General features: G+C 47.8%; 1 protein-coding gene across 4 annotated transcripts in view; it reads left to right on the top strand.

Moving 5' to 3' along the window:
- SV2C (synaptic vesicle glycoprotein 2C) overlaps positions 1 to 21000 on the top strand; it is a 206291-nt gene extending 185291 nt beyond the window's left edge. For all 4 annotated transcript variants that reach the window (XM_070571608.1, XM_070571609.1, XM_070571610.1 and 1 more), the window contains one exon: positions 13092 to 21000. In XM_070571608.1, coding sequence (XP_070427709.1) covers positions 13092 to 13275 — 184 coding nt within the window. In that variant the 3' untranslated portion in view covers positions 13276 to 21000. The remainder of the gene's footprint in view (positions 1 to 13091) is intronic.
- The last annotated feature ends 4442 nt before the right edge of the window (positions 21001 to 25442 follow it).

Below are 25442 nucleotides of genomic sequence, written 5' to 3'. Positions count from 1 at the left end.
AAAATCTTTTATAGAAGATCTGAGGTGGAATCAGGGAGACCAATTAAGAGTCCACTGAAATAATTGTGGCAAGATATAATGGTGCCAGTGGACATGGTGAGAATTTGTTCGATTCTGAAAATATGTTGAACACCAACAGGCATTGCTGAAAGATTGGACGTGAGGTGTGAGGGGGGAAAGGATATTCAAATGACTTCAAGGTTTTGGACCAGAGGCACTGAATGGCTGGAACTGCCTTTGCTGAAATGGGGAAGATTGTGGGAGGAGGAAGTTAAGGAGGAGTTGAGAGCTTAGTTTTGTTCAAGTTTGAGATGCTATTAAATCTCCAAGTGGAGATGCCAAGTAGGCATGTGTGATACCAGAGTTCAGAGGCGAGATCTAGGTGCGGGGGATACATTCTGAGAAATGCGTCATTAGGCAATTTGGTTGTGCAAACATCAAAGAGTGTACTTAGACAAACCTAGATGGTATAGCTAATACACACCTATGCTGAACGGTACTAATCTTATGGGACCACTGTCGTATATGTGGTCCATCATTGATCAAAACTGCATTATGTGACGCATGACCGTATATAGATGTAATTTAAAGTCATGATGGTGGATGAGACCACCAAAAGACAAAGTGTAGATAAGAGGGGTGTTCTGAGGACTCACTCCTGAGATACTAGAAAATTCAGAGGTCAAGTTGATGAGGAGAACCCAGGAGAGCAGATTGAGAAGGAGCATCCAGTGAGCTAAAGAAGATCAGGCGTTAGGTCCTGGAAGCCAAGGGGAGAAAGGAGTTCAAGGAGGAGGGAGTCATCAGCTGTAATAGATGCTGCTGATGGATCAGAAAGATGAGGGAAATTTACTACTAGTATTGGAGGTTACACAGCAACTACATTGCTGGCCCTGGGTAAAGATGGGGGCCTGCTCACGGGCATCAAGGCAAAAGCCCAGTGGCCAGACCCGCAATCAAGGCAGCAGCTGATCCTGAGGCAGGCCTGGGCTTGACACTCCCTTGGGGTTCAATTGACTTATGAGCCCCAGGCAGGGCTGAATGTGCAAGCAGGAGATAATGGCCACACTGTAAAGATAGGAGGCCCATAGGAACCCTTAGGAAGTGTGTGCATCTTCATGTTTGAAGACAACCAGCCATCCTGTTGTTATTTCACACTCTTGTGCCGTGATTCTCCTGGAAACTGGGCTAGTACCAGTATGCCGAGATCAGGCGGTAGGTTAGAGAGATCTGGGGGTAGTTCAACTCAAAGGAAATAGGAACAGAGGTCCACAGAGGAATAATGTGTCTGAGAAGGCGAGAGTCGAGTCTGGGGTGAATCCTTCAAGGGAAGAAGGTCCAGAGTTACCACAGACTTGGACTAAGAAGGCATAGGCTGCAGGGTTAGGATACCAGGCCAGGAGACAAGGGTTCAATGGGCTGGAAACTCAGGCCAAGAGAGTAGAGACCAAAAAGCCAGCCCATAAACGAGTGGTCAGGATAACAAGGAGGTGTCATGACCTGCAAAAATGGGGCTTGATGCTGAGGAAGGGCTTTGCAAGTTAGAATTCTCTGTAAACTCTACAGTTAGGACATTAGGATGATAATAGCTTGCAGTTGGTCCTCAACAGTGTTCACTGGACTGACTTCTGCCCAGGGGCAGAGGCAAGGTGGCAGAACTAACTGCGGTGGGAACTGTGGGAGAGGAAGGTGACTCTGTTCATGCACTCACCCTGGCCCACCGTCTCCATCTTGATCCTCTGCCTTCCTCCCAACTCTGCGGAAACTGCTGGGGCTTCCTGCCAAGGCCAGTTTCCCAATGGGAAGGGCCCACCACAGTGATTGCAGCTGAGTGGTCCATGCAGTGCTCTTCTCCCTGGACTCGGAATTCTGACACACGACCTTGAAGGAGTGAGGAAGACTTGCAATTCTGCAGGGGTCAGTGGAGTGAAGTGGGAAGACAGAAAGTCACATGGTTACAAGGCCTTTCTGAGAGAATCGGATGACGACATAAGGAGATGGAAAGACATTCCATGTACATGGATTGGAAGAATAAACATAGTTAAAATGTCCATTCTACCTTAAGCAATCTACAGATTCAACGCCATCCCAATCAGAATCCCAATGACATTCTTTACAGAATTAGAACAAAGAATCCTAAAATTCATATGGGGCAACAAAAGACCCCGAATTGCTAAAGCAATCCTGAGAAAAAAGAACAAAACGGGAGGCATCACAATCCCTGACTTCAAAACATACTACAAAGCTACAGTAATCAAAACAGCATGGTACTGGTACAAAAACAGGTGCACAGATCAATGGAACAGAATTGAAAGCCCAGAAATAAAACCACACATCTATGGGCAGCTTATCTTCGACAAAGGAGCTGAGGGCATACAATGGAGAAAAGAAAGTCTCTTCAACAAATGGTGCTGGGAAAACTGGACAGCCACATGCAAAAGATTGAAAATTGACCATTCTTTTTCACCATTCACCAAAATAAACTCAAAATGGATCAAAGACCTTTAGGTGAGACCTGAAACCATAAGGCTTCTGGAAGAAAACGTAGGCAGTGCACTCTTTGACATCGTATTAAAAGGATCTTTTCAGACTCCATGTCTTCTCAGAGAAGGGAAGCAATAGAAAGAATAAACAAATGAGACTTCATCAGACTAAAGAGCTTCTTCAAGGCAAATGAAAACAGGATTGAAACAAAAAAACAACCCACTAACTGGGAAAAAATATTTGCAAGTCACATATCTGACAAAGGGTTAATATCCATAATATATAAAGAACTCTCACAATTCAACAACAAAAAATCAAACAACCCAATCAAAAAATGGGCTGGAGACATGAACAGACATTTCTCCAAAGAAGATATACGGATGGCCAATAGGCACATGAAAAGATGCTCATCATCGCTGATCATCAGGGAAATGCAAATCAAAACTACACTAAGATATCACCTTACACCCATTAGAATGACAAAAATATCTAACTCTAATAGTAACAAATGTTGGAGAGGTTGCGGAGAAAAAGGAACCCTCATACACTGCTGGTGGGAATGCAAACTGGTGCAGCCACTATGGAAAACAGTATGGAGATTCCTCAAAAAATTACAAATAGAACTACCATACGATCCAGCTGTCCCACTACTGGGTATTTATCCAAAGAGCTTGAAGTCAGCAATCCCAAAAGTCCTATGCACCCCAATGTTCATTGCAGCGTTATTTACAATAGCCAAGACATGGAAGCAACCTAAGTGCCCATCAACAGACGAATGGATAAAGAAGATGTGGTACATATATACAATGGAATACTACTCAGCTGCAAAACAGAACAAACTCATTCCATTTGCAACAACATAGATGGACCTTGAGGGAATTATGTTAAGTGAAATAAGCCAGCGAGAGAAGGATAATCTCTGTATGACTCCACACATATGAAGAATTTAAAAATGTGGACTAAGAACGGTTTAGTGGATACCAGGGGAAAGGTGGGGTGGGGGGTAGGCACAAAGGGTGAAGTGGTGCACCTACAACATGAATGACAAACATTAATGTACAACTGAAATTTCACAAGACTGTAACCTATCATTAACTCAGTAAAAAAAAAAGGAAAGTCACATAGTTACAGTCGGGTATTTGTCCTTGAGGCTGGGACGGGTACCAAGACTGGGAAGACAGGATTGCTTCGAGAAGCATTATAAGGGAAGAGATGAAGAGCAGAGCAAAATGATAGATCTTTGAAGTTTGGGCATTATTGAATATGCAAGTCATTGTATAGTATTTTGATCATTTCTACATCAGCCCTACACACAGCAGCCTCTCTTCTGTGTCAAAAATAAGCAGGGAGCGGGGCCGGCCTGGTGGTACAGTGGTTAAGTTCACATGTTCCACTTTGGCAGCCCGGGGTTTGCCAGTTCGGATCCCAGGTGTGGACCTACACACCGCTCATCAAGCCATGCTGTGGCAGGTGTCCCACATATAAAGTAGAGGAAGATGGGCATGGATGTTAGCTCAGGGCCAGTCTTCCTCAGCAAAAAGAGGAGGATTGGCAGCAGATGTTAGCTCAGGGCTAATCCTCCTCAAAAAAAATAATAAAATAAGCAGGGAGCCTGTTATACGTAATGTAGATAATGGGCAACTGATAAAAGTGTGAGATTCTCCTGCTAGATGGGAGTATGAATGTGCCGCTGTGTCAGAGATAGAACAGAGTCCCCAGCTTGCCAGAAATCTGGAAGGGAGCCCCACCCATCTAACCCACTGGTCCAGGGGAAGCTTCCTTTGTCCATCATTTCTCCAGGTCAGGCCCTGCCACCAAGTGAATTGCTTTCAGCCTCCTTTAGGAATAGAACTCGGAGATGCCAACAGAAGATTCGTTCTGTTTATTGCGTTCAGTCAGTGCTGGTTGGCGTCCCACTCCCTAATTATAACTAGGAGAAAAATAATAATTTTTCCTTCATCTCTTGGAATCTTCAAAGAGTAAAGAATGTGAAACGATAGGTTGACCTGGATTTATCCACCATTTATTGACCCCATCCTTCACCTCCCTTCTTTTTCTCCCCTTCTTGGTCAAGATTTTAAACCCCCTGAAAGTCGTAAACATCACCCACCTCATGTACCAGGACACGTGCTCTGGCTCATTTTGGTTCTCAGTTCTGGCCTGCGTGTCCTTCTGCATCCAGGCAGTGACTTCCTGCTGCCACACTGTGGGCGTGGCGGAGCTCCACTGCTCACACTTCCTGTGTCCTTGGGCCCAGTAGCCATTTTCCCCTCCTCCATGGAGCTCAGGGCAAGGAGCTCCTACCTTGTAAGCTGGCCTGCTGCCCTGCGCAGAACCCCTCAGCCCGGCAGGCCTGACTCAGGAATTCTCTCAGCACCATGCTCCTGCCTTTCTCGGGCCACTGGCTGCCTCTTCCCTTCCCCCTTACACATGCATAGTTTCAGACATGACCTCAGAAAGGATTTGAAAGTAAAGCCCTGATTGTTCCCACCTGCTATTCTCCGCTGGCCCTGGGCAGCTGCTGCCGTCACCCAGCGCTGAGGGATGGTCCTCTTCCTTCATGAACTGAAGTCAAAACATCTGTCCAGAATTAACCAGCCTAAGCCCCTCCTCTCAGGACTGTTTTGTTTAGACAGAGAAGTTGCCTATTCCCTCCCCACACTCCATCCTGAAGGTCTTTAATCCTGGATCTCTCACTGACCAGCTGTGTGACCTTGGGGGAGCCACTCAGCATAACTGTGCCTCCGTTGTTTGCGATATAAAATGAGGAGATGCTACATCTGTGGTCATGAAAATAAAGACCTCACTTATTTTATTTTTTGAAGATTTTGAGATGAAGGAATCTTTCCTTAACTATCTTATCTAACCAACCTGTATGCCTTCCATGTCCCTTCACCTGCTTCATTTTATATGTTTGTATTTCATGTGACCTGAGCCCCTCTGGCTGTTCAGCAAAGGTCAGATCCTTTTTGTCTCTGGCCGTCAGAAGTGGAGAGTGTGGGATGGGAGCCTGTATCCCCTTCACCCACCACCCCACCCCAGTGGCAGCCAATCCTACCAGACATGCACATGGGCACAAAAACAGTCATCCAGCCTGTTCTTGACTCCAGGGAGTCCAGCTCCCTGCCTTTGGATACCGAACAAGCCCCCGCATGAGGGCCGTGGACATCATGGAAGTGCTGATAGCAGGACCACCAGACTTGGGGCTGGCCAGACAGCAGAGTGCACCTTTAAGTATCAGGGTGCAGGACCAGTGGCCTCTAGAATCTGGAGTCTATGCTAAGGGTACCGTTTGAGGTTGCTGGGCTTGGAGGATGCTTGTCCATCCATCGTGCTTAGGGCAGAACATTCTTTCCAATCAACTGCATAGCAACCACTCATGTCACTAATGACAAATCGTCTCTGTGTTCATTCCCAAACCCTCTCGTGCAGACTTCTAGAACTGTATTTAAAGCTCCACATAGCCATCTCTGGCCTGTTGATTCATGATTGACATGTTTTAAATTCTATGGGTATAGAGACAACTTCTTTTCATACTTTTTATACTTTTAAAGCAAATTTACCACGAGACCACGTGATGGTAGGAGGTAAGGGTGCACATTTATTTGTTTCCTCTCTTCTCCCTCCACCAGAACGGGAGCTCTTGAGGGCAGGACTTTTTTTCCTTATTTACTACCGTAAGTCCAGGTGAATGGGTGAATGAATAAATGAGAGAGAAAGAAAGAAAGATGCTTTTCAAAATTCAGCTGGTTGTGGGCTGTAGTTTTGCTTTCTGTGTGGGGCCCAGCCCCACTCTCCAGGGTGAGCTATGGGGACCAGTATGAGTGAGCAGGCCTTGTTCTTCAGCTCCCTCTCGCTGCCCTCCGTGTCCCTCTTCCACTCCTGCCATCCAGCCTGTGACATGCGATCCTTCCTGTGTCAGCGCCCCCTTCCCCATAAAGCACTGCCTCTTGGAAGCCCTCTTCCTCCACCCTCCCATTCTCCATCAATAGTGTGGAGACCTGAACTCAGCTGCTGGCTCTGCCAGAAAAGGGCGGGGTGTAACTTCTTTTTTTTTTTTGAGGAAGATTAGCCCTGAGCTAACTACTGCCTATCCTCTTTTTGCTGAGGAAGAATGGCCCTGAGCTAACATCCATGCCTATCTTCCTCTACTTTATACGTGGGATGCCTACCACAGCATGGCTTTTGCCAAGCGGTGCCATGTCTGCTCCCGGATCCGAACCTTAACAATGGGCCACCGAGAAGTGGAACGTGCGCTGGCCCTGCGGGTATAACTTTATAACCTTTCTGGGGCATGGCTTCCTCCTCTGAGAAATGAAGGGTGAGCCCGCTCTGTGCTGAGTGTTTAGGTGACCTCACTTAACCCTATTTAATCCTCACTGCCAGTCCTACAAGAGTAGGGAACTTTACTCCATTTTCAGGGGAGGATAGCGAGGCTCAGAGAGGGGCAGTAACTTGCCCCGATCGCTTAACCTCAAACCCAGATGTGTGACTGCACGGGCCACTCCCTGCAAAAGCTCACCTGGCAATTGGGATCTGCAGCCACGTTCATGAGCCACGGCCTCAGGTGACCTCCAGGCTGCCTCCCAGTGCTCACGTTCACTCTGTGATTACTCACCCTGGCCCAGGTGCTCACTTCCCAGCTCGCTTTATCAGATAAATGATAAGACACAAAGCCTTCCATTATTACCTGCCTGTGGATATTTGCATTTCAACAGGAACAAGCAACAGGAAGACCCTTGTTGGCGGTGGGGGCGGGAGGGAGATGAGGGGCTGCTCTGGCCAAGGATTCCTCTCGGCCCACCAGCCCCAGGTAAGTCCTTCTCCACGTGTGTGAGTAAGGACAGCCCTGCTTGCGGGAGTGTAGGTTGCCCAGGTTAAGGAGGAGAAACAGCCCACACGCATACACTCACCACCTACTTGGACAAGACAAACTTTCTCTTTCTTTGAAGATCGGAAAGCAATTGAATTCAGTCTTTTCTGACTTAAGAATGTGAAATTTGGGTTTTTTCCTCTGAAAAAACAAGGTGATAGTCTGGCATCAATAAACAAACATGGCCCAACTAATGCCCATTAAAAGGCTCATGACAGAAGTCTCCCTCTAACACATTTTGAAAACATTGGGAAATTCCTTAGTTCGTTTCACAAGTTTTGTATGCAGTCCTGAAAGGGGTTATGTGAGTGAGTGTAAAAGCCACACAGCCCATCCAGAGATGTGGCGGGACCTAAGTCAGGCTAAATCCAGATAGGAGATCCCTGAGATTGGTACAGCCATCCCTTAGAGGGGAGCAGGAGGGAGGGGCTCTGCCCGGAGTCAGATAACAAGAGTTGGAAGAGAAGGAAATGATTCAGCTTAGGTGAGAAAATGATTGCCTCTGGTGAGAATGAGCTGGGTAAAGCAGAGTTAACAGGAGTGCTTAAGAGCTGGAGCAGGGAGAGGAGGAGGCTGGGTGAGGCCTTTGGACAGGATTCCTCTCGTCTTCATGCCCTCGGCCTCCCCCACCACATCGTAACCATTCTCCGCGGCTGTGTTGCACTGCCTGGTGCTCCCTAATGAGCACGTCCAAACCAAGGAGGTCTTCTACAGGATGGTGCTCATTGCAATACCGTTTATGTTCCCCCAGATTTGGAAAGCTCCTAATTATCCAACGGTATGGTTACAGAAATAACAGTTATATGCTCAACCGTTTCATTTTAAACAAAACGTAAACAACATGGTGTTGCTGAACAAGGTTCACTTTTGCCCCTCGCCCAGAAAGCCAAGAACCAAGACGACGAGGTTGCAGCAGAGAGAGGGTTTAATCACAAGGCAGCCAAGTGAGGAAACGGGAGAGCGAGTCTCAAATCCGCCCCTCCGAAAATGAGGACTCAGGCATATTTATGGGGTTTGGGGCAAGGTGGTCTCAAGTGTGGAGATAGGTGATTGGAGGTGAGGAGAGGTGAGGTAATTGGTGAGCTGCACAAGCGTAGTCAGACCCCATGCCTCTTCATAGGATGCATGTTCACAAAATGGCGGCGTTAGCATGATCTGAGGGTGGAGTTTTTAGCCTCCTGACGTCAAAAGGTCCCTAACGGGGCATCTGTGTGGGCCCAGTTGATGGGTTGGTGGTCTCAACCCGCCTGAAGTGGACAAGGGGTCCTAATTCCTGAAAAGCAGCTCCCACACCCATTGCCATGGTGACCAGGCTCCAGGGAGATGTTATCTATAGGAGCCTACAGGGAGTCAGATAGCATATTGCCTCAGCAGCACAGTTAACTATGGGCGAGGAAATAAATAAAAACGATAATCAGTAATAGCAAAAAAAGAAAAACCTTTAGTTACTAGTATGTAATCATCAGTGGCTAAGTGTTTACCTGTTTCAACTGGCTCTGAGAAGCCATCCCTCAACTGCCCCCAACCCTGGCCTGAGGTCACTTCCCATCCTCTGTGTGCAATCCCCCCATCAGCCATAGTCCAGGTGGGTGTCTTTATCGCTGCACCCAACAGGTCATGTTATCTTGCTCTCTTCACATCTGTCTTAGTGCAAAAGGGGACTTCATCTTACTCATTTTGGGGTCCCTGTGCCTAGCACAGTGCTTTACATAACAGATGCTTAAAGAGTGACTGTTAAATGAGTACACGCCTAGGAGAATGTGTTAATTAGGACAATGTTAAGGACCAATTTGCTTATTAGACAAATATTCAAGGGGCTTTTAGTGCTCTTGGCATTGCAGTCCGATAGCTCAGATGGAGTCTATGTTAAAATAGCTTTTTTCAGTTAACCTGGGAACCTGGCCATCATTGGTAATACTGTTTCTGTGAGAAAAATAAAAGTCATTCTGTTTTTAAATAGCCATCTTCCAGATGAATCTTAGGTCACAGTGTATTCCTGATTTAAGGACGGCCTGCACTTTCCAAAATGCCCCACGCTGAGTAGTTTCTACCCATGATTTGACTGAGTTGGCCAGAAAAAGTTCCTTTCCAAAAATTGGGCCTAGACACAGAGAAGGCTCACATTTTACCCTTTACTAGGTAAATTCCGTGAGCTGAGTCTGGATGTACACATTTCAGTCCTTTTCAAAATATAGAATTTAATTTTTTTTCCCTAACAGTTTCATCGGTCACCGAGGCAGATATTTCGGCCAATGTTTAAAACAACGGCTAGTCCTGGCGTGGTGCCAGAGTGTGCCAGGCATTGCTGAGTGCTGCTATTATTCAGTGTCCCTTTCTTCTTCCCAGGAGCCTCAAAAAACCCACAGCTGATCCTGTACTAAAGTCAGAAAAAGCAAATAAGAGGCTGGACATGAGGGCAAAACTATCTTCACTCTATCCAGAGAGGAGCCAGCGGTTTCCTTTTCCTGGCCACCAATTAACATAAAATTATATAAATGAACTAGAACTCGCTGAATTGTGAGGGCCCTGCAAAAAGAGCCACAGCGCTGAGCAAACCAGCTCCCTGCACCAGTATCCACTTCTCAGACGGGAGTTAACAGTTAACGGTGCAGGGAGAAGGGCCGGTGGATGGGAACAGGGCTGCTGCAGCCACAGGGCACTGTCTGGGAAAAGAATTTGCATTGAAAAGATTTAAATAGATAGGGTTAGCAAGAACTGAAAACAAAGGGATTCTGGCTGGAGAGGCGGAGGAACGGGGATGAAGTTTATAGAAAGACAATAGATCGTGTCATTCTCTCTCTTCGGTGCTTGTTGGTTCAGAGAAGGCATGGAACATCTTTGGTCCAAACAAGAATGCAGTACCCTGTCCCGCTGCTGAGCAGTCAGCAGGCGGGGCCTCTGCGTGCTCTGAGCTCCCCACCCTCCAGGGACTTTAGGAGCACAAGGTGACTTGTGCTTTCTTGTGTCTGCAGAAGTAATGGCCTTCCTTTAAGAGCAAGGGAATAAAGGAGCTAAAAGCTTGTTTGTTTTATAAACAGATAACCCCCAAGGGAGAGCCACTTTGAGAATGATTTTTCTAATACAGCTGTGCCTCCAACGCATAGAAAACTAAAACTTCCAGCTGCAAGTATTTGAAGAAATAATTTAGTTATCCAAGGAAAGGACAGTCACAATTTCTCGAATGCCGACACCAATTTAAGGAGCCTATGTGCTTTGCATCCACACTAGATTTTCATCTGAAAAACTGCCTCTGCTTGGTAAATGAAAACGGAGATTCTTAGGAAATAAGGACTTCATGGTCTTTTTAGAAGCTTCAGATCCCAGATGCTGCTGATGGGTCTTAGTGCTGCGCAGAAGCTCAGGCAGTCGTCCGTTCCTCCGTTACAGTTTCCGTAATAAGAGATAGCCGCTGGCATTTTATACCGTTCTGTTATCCCAGAGGTTTATGGTTCGGGAAAATACAGTTATTTTAACCCAGGTATAAATTCTGTGCGGGTCATTCTGCAGTTTCAGCCTTGAGAGACGTCTTCACACAGAAGAATGTTTTCCTTTCTCTTATCAGCAACATGCACACAAGCCATTTCTCCCGGAACAAGACAGCTTATCTTGCTACCATAAGATGTATTTGGTAATTTATGACTCTAGAATCTAGAAACTAAAATGTAGTTTAAAAAAATTGAAAGAAGCCAATCTGAAAAGGCTACAACCGGATGATTCCAATTGTGTGACATTCTGGAAAAGGCAAAACTATGGAGACAGTAAAAGATGAGTGGTTGCCAGAGGTTAGGGTGGAGAGAAGGAGGGATGACTGCGGACTGCGGGGCAGGGAAACTGGCCTTCTGTAGGATCCTGTGACGGTGGAGACACTGTGCATTTCTCAGCCCACAGAATATGCAACAGAGAGTGAACCCTAGTGTAAGCTAAGGACTTCAGTTGATGATAATTGGTTAATATTGGCTCATCAATTGTAACAAATGTGCCACACTGAGATGTTAATAATACGGGTGGGGATGAGGGGGTATATGGGAACCCTCTTTACTTTTCACTCGATTCTTTTTGGAAACCTAAAACTGCTCCACAAAGTCTATTAATTAAAAAAAACGGCAGGTCATCCTCCTGGCATCATCTCCATGGAGGCGGGGGAGGAGGGGATGGTGACGTCCTTCTGTGGTACCCAACATGTGGCCTCAAGCAATTGCGTGGTTATCGGTGTATGAAATCTCCTTATCTTTCTGGTGGTCCTTGTTATTACTAGTTTCCATGTTTAAAAACAAACCAAAAAGACGAAGAATACAGAATTAGCTTCCCCTCTTCTCAAGAAGTTCCTGTTTCTCAGTCAGAGGTTCCCTTACACCCCTTCCAGAATCAAAGAGCCGGCAACTTTGCGGCACCGCAGAACCTGCTGGCTCCACCTTCTAGGTGTCTTGGCCAGAAAGAAAGTCAGCGCTTGCTGCTCCCTTTCGGGTCTGATCTTACCAGAGAAATCATTGGTCCTGCGCTAACCACAGGCCAGTTCCTGCGGCGCAGGAGGAATGCGTATTCCTTTCCTATGGTGCGGGCAGGGGCATGGCTGAATAATAACCACGATAAACGTCTACAATTGTAGCAGATATCACTAGGGACAACACAAGTATTGGTGAATCGTTGTTATGACAATCCAAGAGAAACCACACTTACAAGTTTACAAATCAAAGAAAGATGTGCACGAAATGCTGCATTTTACAGCGTGTGAAATGCATTTCCCTCTGGAGGGGGGAGAATGTATCCAGCAATTACCTGGCATTGAGTGTGCCTTTAATACACACGTGTACCCAGTGACAGACAAAAACGGTGAACCGGCATAAAGGCAGAGGAAATTCACATCATCGTCTCATGATGTCAGTGGTATAGGTACTCCCTGAACAAGACCAAGTTCCCTACCAAGAAGACCACAGGAAAGGCACATTCAACACACGTGAAGATAGCAAAATATTTCTTTTCCAAAGACTGTCATCAGAAATGGGATGTGTCTCATTTATGTACTACCTGCACATCTTAACTGCTAGCAGAGTACGCAAGATCTCTCTAGGCCTACAGTCGGATTCTTCTCTATAAGATTTTCTTGGACTTAATTTCTCACATAGAACTCTGAGGAGCAGAGAAGAAATGTTGCACCAGCTCGTTGGTGAGCTGCCCAGGCTGGTGTCCGGTCCTTCCTGCTGCCAAAAAGTTTGGGAAGAGATACGATGGTTCACCTCCACGGTACCAGAGAGATGCGGAATGCAGCCCTGGCACCCTTGATTTTCTCTGAAAATCCCATGGGCTTTTGCTGTTTAAAACCTTGCACATTAATTAAGCTAAGAGGAAATAAGGGCATATAAAAAAAATCTAAAGAAATATATTGTCATACATTTTAATTTAACTCTGCAAGAGAAGAGAGACTTTTTTTGCTCTGCAATTTCCTTTCCTTTTCTGTTCGTGATAAATCACAATACATGGGCATAATAAGAATCAGTCGAGGTGGTGAGAAAGTCAACAGAGGGCTGAAGGAACCCTTCCTTCAGCTTTTTGAAGTACCAAAAGCTGGGGTTCTCAACCTCCAGAGGTGCCCACAAGCATTTGTTTATTTACTCTAATGATGCACACAACAATCTACTTGCAGATCGCTGAAAATCACCATGTAGGATGCTTGTGTCTGAAGGTGGAATCTTGGAAGTCACTTTCTCAACCTTGTCTGTCTCTCTCTCCTTCACAGGGCAACAGGCTTTGGCTTCTTGAATGCCCTATGCAAAGCAGCGACCGTCCTTGGAAACCTAATCTTCGGCTCCCTGGTCAGCATCACCAAAGCCATCCCCATCCTGCTGGCCTCCACCGTGCTTGTGTGCGGAGGACTGGTGGGGTTGCGCCTGCCGGACACACGAACCCAGGTCTTGATGTAACGGGAAAAAAGCCATCCGTCCTGTGTTTCTTTCTTCTGCCCTGTGTCAACCCTCCCAACTGACTCAAGGCTTCAGATGTTTCAACTATAAAAAGGTGGTCAAATATCAGAACACTAACTCTTGCTGTGACTAAAATTCAGATGCATGCATGTCTTGCCCCTTCAATGTGATTTTGCACATTTTTTTTAACGCGTTGATATTTTTCCTAACTGCGATGCTACTGCCTCCCAGGAATCAATGGAAGCATTTTTTCAAATGTTCTAGTCAGCTGGGCCTCCCTAAGCTTCTGCTCAGTGAAGGTTCAGAAGCTCAGAAGAGGACTGTGCTGCCGTAAGAAATAGATCCTGCTCCTGTTTCAACATCCACAGGAAATCTAAGTTGGCATATAATTGTATTTGTGCTGAGGAGAGGGATTCCTTTTTTTTTTTTTCAAACAGAGTGATATTTCCTGTTTACTTAGAAAAGGATACCCAGCAATTCTTGCTGTGACAGCAGGGCCTTTCAAAGAAAACCATGTGGTACCAAACAGAGCTGGGTGGGGCTCTTTCAGGCATGACAATTGAGGTGACTCCGCTGACAAGAAAAATAAAGGCTGTGCACTTCGCTGCAAAGATCTGAGTGAGCTGCCTAAGCAAGATTTCTGCCGGAAAGCCCAATTAAACTTCTAAAAAATAGGAGGAAAAGGGACCGTCAGTGTCTGTGATTGTGGCATGTGGATCAGAATGTCAGAAAATCAGATCAGAGAAAGAGAGCTTCTGCCTCCATTTACCCCGCGTCTCCCCACCTCCCCCAGCTGCCGCTCGTCTTGCCAGAGAGCAGGTGCAAGGAAAGAAAGCCACCTTCTAAAACCTGGGTCTGCCTACCTGGTCCCGCCGGCCATCCAGACTCTCTCCAGTCCAGAGACTGTCAGTCATCTGAGTTATACATTGCAAGTTAGGAAGAAATTCACACCTAAAGCCATTTGGAAATGCAAAATGATACCTCGAGGGTACCACTTTCCTGAGGAACAGTGCCCCCGGGTAGTTGATATTGGACTTTCTGGCTGGCATCACTGAAGTGGGTCCCGTTCCTCCAGTTTCCGCTGGGCTGGGGCACTGGGCACTGTGTTCCTGGCTGCCGGCTCTGTGTGAAATCACAGCCTGCCATTCTCCAAGGGCCCCTCTAGCAGACAACGGCAGCATCTCCTGGTGGGTTTTGGCTGCTCATTTTACCTCTGAATCTGCCGGGCCTGGAAGAGAGAGGTCAGCAGGACATTCCCACGGGCTGGCAGCTCCGTGACCTTCTCACCCCTCGGGCCTGCCCCTCCTCCAAGCTTGTCCTTTTTACTCATCTTCTTTGAAATTGGCAGCCTCCTTGTAGACTTGCAGTGATGACCAGCAGCCAGGAATAAATCCCATATCAAAACATTCCTTTTTTACTCTCTGTCCTGTTAGAGGGTTATCTTCATTACTTATTATAGGCATTTCCAGCAGGCCACAGCCCTGGGGCCTCGGGGAGGGGACTGCCTTTGTTTGCAGTAGTCATTACATCCAAAGATGTCTTAACCCCAGAGGCCACTCTGCCTCCCTGCTCCCCCCACCCCACCCCGCAGTGATCCTCCTGGAGCTCCAGACTGCAGGGTTCAGATTCCCTGAAAAGCTGCTTTCATTAACATAAGCTATTAATCACCTCCCCCTTAAAGTAGTTCGAGTCTGTAGAGGGGGCAGCCTGGGGTGGGGGGCTGGCAGGAAGAAGGTGCTTCCCTGGGGACACAGGCTCAGAGCCAGAACATCAGGAAAGTTCAAGCCAAAAGCTACAAAGGTGGCAGGAAGAAGGAAACTCAATAAAAACTAGATGAGATCTATGAGACTGATATCAGCAAAGCAGGGAAGAAACAGAACCTGCCCTCCTCCCCTGCCCTGCCCCGCCTGCCCCCTCCTGTGATTTATTGGAGGACAAAGATGGCAGTCAGACAACCCAAGAAGGTACCCTTCTGTTACTCCTCTTCCATAGGTATTTGTTCCCCACCTACCTACCCCTTGATTTATCTTGTTAAAAAAGACCTATCTGGGGACCTGAGCAGGTTTTTCTAGTTGAACGTAGCACGCGCAGTGATAACCGCAGACGTGGGATGTGTGTCCCCGTCAAGCCATTCAACAGAAGATAGAAATGGGCACGGAGGCCGCTCTTGAGCCTTCCATGATGGTTAACTTTGCTCCCTGGGCCACCTTACTTTGAGAAATGTCTGTTGTGGCTCTAAATGCATAAAATATCTCCCAAGCTGCAGAGCGCAGTGTACACGGAATTTTGCTCGCACGCTGAGTTGGGTCAGAATAGGAGGAACCAGCAGAACCCCACCTCCTGAGACCTGCCAGCGTGCCTCTCCAGAAGGGCTTTTCTTGGCCTTCTTGTCACCTAATCCGAGCCCCCCAGGTGGCCCAAGAGGGGTCTATTCTAATTTCCTGGACAGTCTGTGGTCACAAACCTTCTTGGTCACCACCTCTTCCACCTTCCGTGCAGTTTTCTCTGCCTCCCCCATGTTGCTCCCATCACCCTGATTCCCTACGAGAGAGCTCAGGTTGTTCCCAAATATGTGGTGTGGCCTGTCTGGCTTGTCCTGGGTTGGCTGGAGTAAGACACAGCCGTGCGAGTAAACAGAAACTCTCAGTTCTATCCGAATGGCAACTGGCACAGGACATGCAACCAGCCTCCCGTTTCATCCACAGTGGAAGGAAAACGCGAGTACGTGCAAAGAGAGAGCCTAGGGGACAGTCCCACTTGCTCCGATATCTCTAACTCCCTTTCTGTCTAAAATTTCCTCACAGCTCTTTGGAATCCATCCAGAATGCTCCTGAATCCTTTTATTATCGCTGGGTCCTCTCAGTAGGAAAAAAAACTCAGCTGCTCTAAACTGTAAATCCTGTACCACATTACACCCCAAGTAATGGGTCTTACAGCACCCAGCTCGCCTTCAACCCTGCTGCCTTGGAAGCCAAACCCAGCAGCCAGGGATCATGTGACACCCAGAGAGAAGATGGAAGGGTCCTAGGCCAAGCTCCACCACCAGCCAACAGAGACCCAGATCTTGCTGGGGAGAATGGAGGGCACTGAACATCTCTGGTCCTCAGTTTCCCCGTCTGTTGAGCATAGACTTGCAACTAGTGCAAGATTCTAGAGGATCTTCATGAAAATGGCTTCATCTTATTAACTACCTTCTTCTGATGCTAACCTCATCTTTACAAGGGCCAAGTAGGTTTAGTTTAGAAACTGAAAAATTAGGAAATAGGCAAGCATGCAGGAGCTCAGAAAGTGGTTTGGGAAGCCCCTGTGGAGTAGTCCAGAGAACACAGTTCCTGTGATGTTTGTGCTGCCAGCTTTTTAGGATCCTGAGCATCATCTCCGTTCCACACTGGCTTGACAGTTATCATTGCCTGCCCAGGAAAGGGACCCCCTCCCACCCCCCGCCAGCAGATACACACGGTTAGAAGACTCTCTGATCGCAGTACTATTGCAAAGGCCGTGTCTTGGAGCTCCCCGGACTCTCTACCCCGTTTTACTCTTGAAACGTGGTCTTTAGTAGACTGAGGCCGTCAGAAACAGTCTTTAAGTGATTTCACCAAAGTTGGCAAATGCACCTTTATTTACAAATCTCATGAAATCAGAGTTCAGGTTTGCACCAAAAACTGCTTAGCCACTTCTCTGAGTGTCTTGAGATATCAAGGGAGAGATGGGAAAGGTAGTGACAGAAGAGAGGGTCTAAGACATCATTGAGAAGGTTCCAGAGAAGAGATTCAGGCACAGCGAGACTTTCTAAGCCCTGGGATCATTTTAAAAGCATTCCACGGGAACACCTTCTGATTGCCTCTGCCAACAAAAATAGAATATGATATTCTCCATTTTTTTCTGTTTAATATCAAAATGGCCTTTACCTATTTTTTCAATAAAACAACTCACCTGTATATGCATTACAGGCTCTGAAGCCGGAATGTCTGAATTTGGCCTTCACCTGGTATCACAGAAAGACAACTGGTTAGTGGTTAAGGTGTATATTGGCTGTATTTGGGTTTCCTTTAACCCCATGACATGCTGACCTTAGTCCACTTACCAGACCTACAAAAACACCTGTCATGTTGCAACAACAAAAAGCACTCAGCACAGGCGGGCACTCTGAAGTGGACGGTACATTTCTTACAGTTTTTGTGTCTGCCAAGCGAAGTGTATTTTGAGTAAATCTTCTCCCGTATTCTGTGTAATGTAGTCAAAGAAAACTGTCGGTGTCTCCTGGATGTGTTGTGTGTCCCTCATCATTCCAGGCAAGGAGGACAGCTCTCCATGGCACGTTCTCTTCCTCCAACTCCTGACCATTCCTGCATCGACAGTCTCACCACGGCCGGGGTTTCCTCAGTCTTTCTCGAACATTACCTAGAGCCAGTTCAGTCATCCGGGATTTGGAGTTATGAGGATGCCGTTCATGGTCTGTTTAGGCTGTTGTTTACGGCTGTCAGGGCGGGGCCAGGGAGGCAGCTGGGCAGAGGCTTCCCCCATCTCCTGTCGGCTTGTGGAATTCTTCCAGAAGCATTTGAGGAGCGCCTCCCTGCACTGGGCTGAGGCTCTGTGCTGTCAGCAGGTCGTCCACCCTTAAATGGGAGCAGGGGAAACAGGAAGTGAAAGAGAAACCCTCCATGATGGGGGCCTCATGCTGACCCCATTACATGTTGAAACCCCCTCCCCACAAACACAAAGTGTTATTTTTCCAAATTTAAGAGAAGTAATAGCCTGTGATGGGCAGTGCAGGAGCTACTCAGAAATTGGGAAATCTTTGACAGGAGGAGAAAGCCCCCAAACTGCTTGGCCTCTGTTGGAGGGACGGCTAGCCAGTCCTTGGAAACTGAGAAAAATGGAGCCACACGTGTGCAATTTCTGTAAAAGTCTCAACAGGAAATCCCACGAAGGTACGATTCAAGGAGGAGAATCAGCAGCCCTATAAAGACAGCCCCAGTTTTATACAGATTTTCATTTTTAAAGTCCCCATTTCTTCCGAGATGTTCTTTTTATGGCCTGAAACTCAAGGTGGGGGGCTGGCGGGTCTGTTCCCAAGCCGGCAGCCCTGGCACTTCCCCTCCCTCCCTCCTGAGTGGAGTCAGCACTTCCCTCGTCCCTCTGCTGCTGCCCTTTCCCCCGGCCCCAGCTTGCTGGGGTTCCCTCTCTGATTGCAGAGACGTGTGACCGAGTCCACTGTCTCTGCCGATCTCCTCAGGCAGCTTGTCCCCTCGACCCTCAGCAGATAAGCCACTCAGAAAACAGGTTCTGACAGTCAGTAGCAGGAGATTTTCAGATTTCAGTTTAAAACCAGTGCATGGTTGTCACAAGGTGTCTGGAAGCTGCAAAAGATCTTCTGGGTTCTGGGGCCTGAGGGGAGGCAGAGCAGAGAGAGGGCGCTTGGCACTGACCCTCCACGGTCCCCTCTGAGAGCCCACGGCGCTCTCCTCCTTACCTCCTCCAGGCGGTACACACTCCCATCCTCTCCCCTCTATTCTTCTTCCTCCTCTCCTCCTCTCATCACCTCTTGACTCTAGCAGTGTGCAAAAGCAAGGCCGAACTTTGCTGGGGCATTTGGGAGTCAAGAATGTGCCGCCCCTGCCTGCAGTGGAGGCCCAGAGGGCGGAGGACACGTTGGACGGGAGGGGTTGCAGGGCTGTGAGCTCTAGACTGGTGGCTTTGACACAGCTCCCTGTGCTGGGCTAGGTTTCCAGCTGCTTCTCAACTCCGCTGGGGGATGGGATGGGCACCACTGGCGTGAAATCAGAGAGGCTCGTTTCTGGGGCAGAAGTCTGAGAGCATTTGACTCCTGAAACATGAGGAAGCTGCAGCGAGGTTCTTGGAAGTCATTGACTGTGGGAGGTGGACCCACTCCCCCAGGCCTACAGAGGGTCCTCCTTGGTGCTGAAGGCTGGGTGCTGTCCATTCAGATTTAAACGCTGTAATTGCAGAGATTGTCCCCTCTCCTCTCCCTACCACATTCCATGTCCCCTTAGAGCCCAGAGTGCCCAGAACGAGGAGGAGAAAGCAGCTCTCAGCCCTCTGTTCGGACTCAGACAGGGTTTCACAGCAAGCCAGTGGCCTACCCTAGAAGCAGGGACGTGGGGTCCTAAGCAGCCTGGAGAGTGACTGGCCGAGGCTGCTCACAGGGGCCAAAGCCATCGATCGCCAGCGATGTGCTGGAGCAAGCTCACACCAGTTCATCAGGGCCAACTGTTTCAGGAATTTTGTGAGCCATTGAGAAACACAGCCGCTATAAAAATTAAATTGTGTAAACTTAGAATTAAATACATTTAAAAACAAAGATAATAAATATTCAAAACTCATCCCTTTCTGATTACTTACTCCCTTTTAGTATTATCGATGCCTTGGAGTTAATGTATGCCTGCTGGGTCTGTATGGTAGAAATGCTGTACAATGGTGTGCTGCTGTGCACATCTTCCCAACTTTGGGTTCGGTGGCATCACATCTGTAGCTTGAAATCGGCCATGATGAGAGTATTTGTACCATGGCAATCCACAAGCTCTACAAATCAGGCTCCTCCCCCCAGACGGCTGTTCATCGTTTGCCTGCACACGGCCGCCTAAAACCCTGACCAGTACGTGGCTCCCACTGCAAAGACCTAGGCCAAACCCAGTTAAGTCCGGTGGGTTTGCAGTCAGCGTTGCCCATAAGCCCGAGGGAAGGAAAGACTTAGCAAGCTCAACCTCACATCAGAACACAAAGGCTTTCTTTCTCCCTTTGTATCCACTCAGCATAGGACCCACCTTCAGGGAGAATGTGCAGTAAATTGGCCGTTAGGCTATGTAAACAAAAATAAACTTGTTTGAAGTCACGAAGTGTCTCCCCTCTCACCCCAAGTAGGCGTCCAGGAGGGAAACTCCTTCCTTGCCTTTGACAGTCCCCAGGCCTGCCTGGATGGAACCGGAGAGATTGGCTTCGTCTCGTTTCCACCACTATTGTGATGGGTTTATTGTACTGAGTCTGTGTCCTAAATCAAACAGAAGAAAGAAGAAGTGTTCTTTCTTGATCTGTGCTCTCGTAGCGTCCAGAATGCCGTAATGCAGCCTCGCCCTGATCAGGACCGTGTTGAACAGATCCTGTGTCCTTCACCAATGTCTAGATACTGTGGACAAGGTCCTAGAAGAGCTTTTGTTTCCGGTGAAGCTCCATTTGGACCCACGCTAACCCGCAATCCTCTTCTTTGCACTGAGAGCTTGGCAGTGGGCCTGTCCTTGGTTTTGACGTTTGGGCGTTTTGCTTTATTTTGTCTTGTTTCTTTTCTGTTTTTACTGCTCTGTAAGACCTCCTGCTGTGAATGTTCCAGTTACCCCGATTGTACCGTATCTATGTGCTGCATGTGTGAACTCCAATAAGTTCTGTTTCAGGTTTCTGGAGTTTTCATCCTAAGTACAACTGGTCCTGTTGTGAACTCATCTTTCTGGTATGCTCCTCTGTGTCTGATTCCCGATTGCCAAAATGTTTGACCAAGCGTGTTTTAACAAATGTCGCGAGACAGCCATGCGTCTCCTTGTGAAAGGGCATGCACCGTGCAGGACGCCCTGTGTGCAGCGGAAAGCTATCAAATGTGGAAGTGTGTACACATTTATACGCCAGATACCTAATATTCATGTAACAGCTGCAAAGATATTTAATGTACATCAGATTAATAAAAGAGCATTTTTTGCTCCATTATATTCAAATAAAGACTGCTGTGTGACTGACTTCCCTTCCAAGCACGAATGGATCCTTAAAAAATAAGTCCTTTCTTTATGTCCTCGGACATAAAGAAAACCTGTTTCCCTTGACTCAGACTTATGTGAATTGTTTCTGTGGGCTGGCGTGTCATGGGCATTGAGGTATCGTTGATATTGCAGGAACACTTTCCAATTGTTAGCCAGGACCATTGGGAAGAAAACGTTTGTGGGGGTGTTTGTGGCAAAGCAGATGCTCGAGTTCTTTTGTCCTAGAGCAGGAACAGCGAACACATTGTTATGTGGCACATTAACTCCAGCTGATCGGTAGTGGCTGCTTGCAGCATTCGTTTCAGAAGAAAGATGAGAAAAGTGCTGTATTTTATAGCATTGGCATTGGAGGCAGAAATGCAGGCTGCCTGCCATGGATTTGCTAATCCCAAAACAATACTTCGATTGCATTTAACAGAAGACTCAGCTTCAGATATCTTTACTAATGAAGGGAATTGTTGCTTCGCAGAACAAAGGAGGTAGGACAGTCCCAAGGCTGGTTATGACGTGCCGCATCACTGAAGACCCACGTTCTTTCCGTGTTTTAGATCAGCCATCCTCAGCTACTGGCTTTTGTCCCCTTATGGGCATGGGATGGTTCCAGCAATTCTAAGCATTAGATCCTCACAAGAGAACCCAAGGGCCAGCAGAGGGACTATCCCCTCCTTATGACACTTTCTAAGACCGAGGGGAACGTTCCAGACTCCTCCAGCAGACTTCCCCCTATGTCTCACTGGCTGGATTTGCATCATTTGCCTACTCCTAAACCAGTGACTAGGTTTAGGAGAGTAATTATATTCTAAATAATTATTGTAACTGGCTTACACTAATCAAGATTCACCTCTCCCCAGAGACCCTGGGAGCAGCTCGCTCTCCCCTGAAGCGCACGGCTTCTGACTGCCTGGACACGACTGGGGCCACGTGAGCCGGGAAGGGGAAGGTAGCTATTGAGCAAGCAGGTAAAGCCGGCCCCGAGCTCTAGAACTGTGCTAAGACTGTAGCCACGTGTAGCTATTCATATTTACAGTGAAAATAGCCAGAATGGAATTAAGAATTCAGTGCCTCAGTCACACTCAACCACATTTCAGGTGCTCAATTATCACGTGAGTAGTGGCTATCCTATGGGACAGCGCAGATACAGGACATTTCATCCTCACGGGAAGTTCTGTTGAGTAGCGCTACCCTATAGGCTGTGCAGTCACTCCCTCTGCAGGCTGTTCTTTCTCTCTGCCCTGGTACCCCTCCACTCTCTCCACCGCACCCCCACAGATCCTCTCATTTTGCTGTAGCAACTTTGTTCCACCTTTTCCCTCCCCCAGCAGACTGGAAATACCCAGCCTATCACCCCATATAGGCCTTCACCCTTTCTCCAGGCCCCCGCCCACCAGATCCAGAACCTATTCAGTATTTAGGAAAAGTTACCATCTGCCCCCTTCCCTTTCCTTCCTGGTTCGTGATGAGGATCTACCATGAGGGAAAAGACGACTCCGCAGGCTGCAAAACCCTAGTAGCGTCAGGGGTGACGGCAAGCGTGGGAACTCACCAGAAGATGCTGGGCTGCAGATGCATTTGGTAAGGATCATTGTGAGGTCTGAGGGAGCATCCACAGGCCTGGCCCAGAACAATGGCTGAAAAACCCCAAATGTGAAATTCCTAGCCATCCATGTGTTAAGCAAGCCAACATCAGTTTTCAAGGAATATCTTTTCCTGCTTATAGACACTGGTGAGATGAACTCGCTGTCCTTATCTATATTAATTTGCTAGGGCTGCCAGAACAAGCACTGCAGACTGGAACGAACTTAGACAACAGAAACTTATTTTCTCACGATTCTGGAGTCTAGAAGTCCAAGACCAGATGCAGAAAGGGTTGGTTTCCTCTGAGCCCTCCTCCTTGGCCTTAGACTGCTGTTTTCTCCCTGGGTCTCACATGGTCTTCTCTTGGTGTCTGTCTGTGTCTTAATCTCCTCTCCTAATAAGGGCACCAGTCATGGGATTAGGACCCACCCTAATGACCTCGTTTGAACTTAATCACCTCTTTAAAACCCTCTCTCCAAATGCAATCACATGCTGAGATTCTGGGGCTTGGGACTTCAACACATGAATTTCTAGGGAACACAATTCAGTCCATAACATTATCCCAAATGCTGCTCATTTTATTGTGTGTATGTATTGTGTGCAGAATTGTATTGTGTGTCTATACTGTATACAGAATGGGATTGACTGTGCCTGTGGTCACATGGGAGAGTAGCACAGGCTGTGTGTATGTGTTCACTCTTGTGTGTGCTGTCATTCAGAGGGGGACATAGACAGAGGTCGAGAAATAACCCTTGGGCCCTGTGCTCATAAACCAGGGGCAGAACTCTGGGGGACATCCCAGGGCAGGCTAGCCGGGCGACGAGGCCTGTGGCAGGCTGTTCTTGGATCGGTGACTCTGCCTTCTTCAGCCTCTCTGCTTATTCGAATTCCAAATGAGACCTTGCTCATGCTGTACAGTCATTTTCTTTAACTTTGAAGTCGATGGGGGCTTCATTCCTTGCCCTGGACCACAGCCTCTGAGCAAAGCAGCCCCTCTTTGGGCCTGTCCCCGCTGAAGCTTCCTCCAAGACCGTGACCAGCTTGCGCCCCAGCTGGCTGGGAGGGGAGCCGGGGAGAGGAGCGTTCCTGGAGCCTGGGTGGACCACGTCAGCCTGTCACTACCGCCGTCCCTTTGTTCCGTGGGGACAGCAGATGCACCGTCGTCTCCTGTAATTTGCAGTCCAGACACCAGGTGGAGAAGTGAAAACCACAAAGGCAACATGTTCCTGAGGCCAAGGCAGGCTCAGTCCTGCGTCCCCAGACCTCCTGGGGGCCAGAATGAATGAAGTGGTGTGGTCGGGCTGCCGGAGGACACGGTAAGCTCCAACCCTGACTCTAAGTGCACCAGGGGCCGCCAGTCGTGTTTCTGTGTCCGCTGCCCAGGAGCCCTTGGGGAGACAGAACATACCTCATGTGAAGCAGCCCCGCTCCCTCACACCCGCTCACATCTGCATCTTTGCTCCTAGGGTGGCGCCAAAAATGCCCATTGGGCTGGGATGTTCAAGGAAATCTCATCAGTAAGTTCAGTTAGAGATGGACCTGTGCGGAGAGCCTCTGCACATGACAAAGGCCAAGCAATTTCTGAATTGCCCCTGCCCCTCTTTTGGTCTTGTCGACATCGGACGTGCCCCACTTCAGGCTGCTGGCGTCCCTCTCTCGGGAGCTTCGTTGTGCTGTCGCACCCTTGTCAGCCTCCTGCCCAGCTGGAGGATGCCCGCAGCCTCCCATCTACACCTGTGGCAATTCCTGAAGTGCTGGAGCTCAGGCTTTTCCAGACCTCAAGACCCCCTTTCTCTGTCCACACTGAGGACAGTGAACCTGCCGATGCAGGAGGTGGAACATCACCCTTGCTGAGAGCACGAGTTGGGCAGACTCAGTTCCAGGTTGGGGGGCCCTCTTTAAGAAAAAGATACAAAATTATAAACAAAAAGTTAGCTACAAAAGTGGCTATTTAGAATGAGAAAAGAAACCTCCACAATTTACAAATTTTTAAAAACTGACAAATTTCACAGAGTATACCAAAATCCAGAAAAATAATATAATATTTTTATTAACTGCCTGACACACCTCTATAATTTTTTTCCTATATTTTTTGGCTGCATGCTCTCTGATTGCCTCTTTATATGACGACAGTTTTGTGATATTATTGTCTATAGAGAGAATAGACAGATAAAAATTGGTTTTGATCACTAATGGGTTTTCTTGAAAGTTGCCTGTTTCTTCTCCACTTCGCACATACTTCCTGCGCTGAAGACATAGGCCACATTCCTATTTGCAGTCCTATCTCTGGTTCTGTGCGTTCGGGTCATGAGGCCAGGTGAGTGGGCAAGGTGGGCAGCAGAGTTTTTCTGGAAGGCATTCATTCCTTCAGTGGGACGGCCAGCAATAATGTCACAATCGAAGGGTGATTGAGAACTGCGTCAATATATCCCCCCAAACCCAAACTGAATATGTCCCTGACTCAGATTCCTCTTAGCCAGATGCCCAGAATGCCCAGCTCACACAACACCAGGGCAAGTTTGAGGGAGGGAAGACGAAGAGAAAAGAAATGGCAGCTAAGGATACAATCTATTAATTTTGCAATTTGTTTTTAGTTTTGCACGTTTTTAGAGAACATATGACCATGTGAACACATTGCCAGCGCCCTCCCAGTGCCTCGGAGGGGACTCGTGTGGGTGGGGGCTCTGAGGCCTAAGCTCCATTAGCTTCCTGGGAAACGTCCTCTGAGGTGTGAAGTCACACAGATGCGGGTTTGAATCCTGAAGCAGCTGTGGGGGCATAGAGGAGCCAAAATTAGTCTTCTGAGTGTCCTTTTCTGCGACTATACCT

This window comes from Equus przewalskii, chromosome 13 (genome assembly GCF_037783145.1).
Source record: "Equus przewalskii isolate Varuska chromosome 13, EquPr2, whole genome shotgun sequence".
Taxonomy (NCBI): Eukaryota; Metazoa; Chordata; class Mammalia; order Perissodactyla; family Equidae; genus Equus; species Equus przewalskii.
The sequence above is the reverse complement of the archived record's forward strand: the minus strand, read 5'-3'. Positions and strand labels throughout refer to the sequence as shown.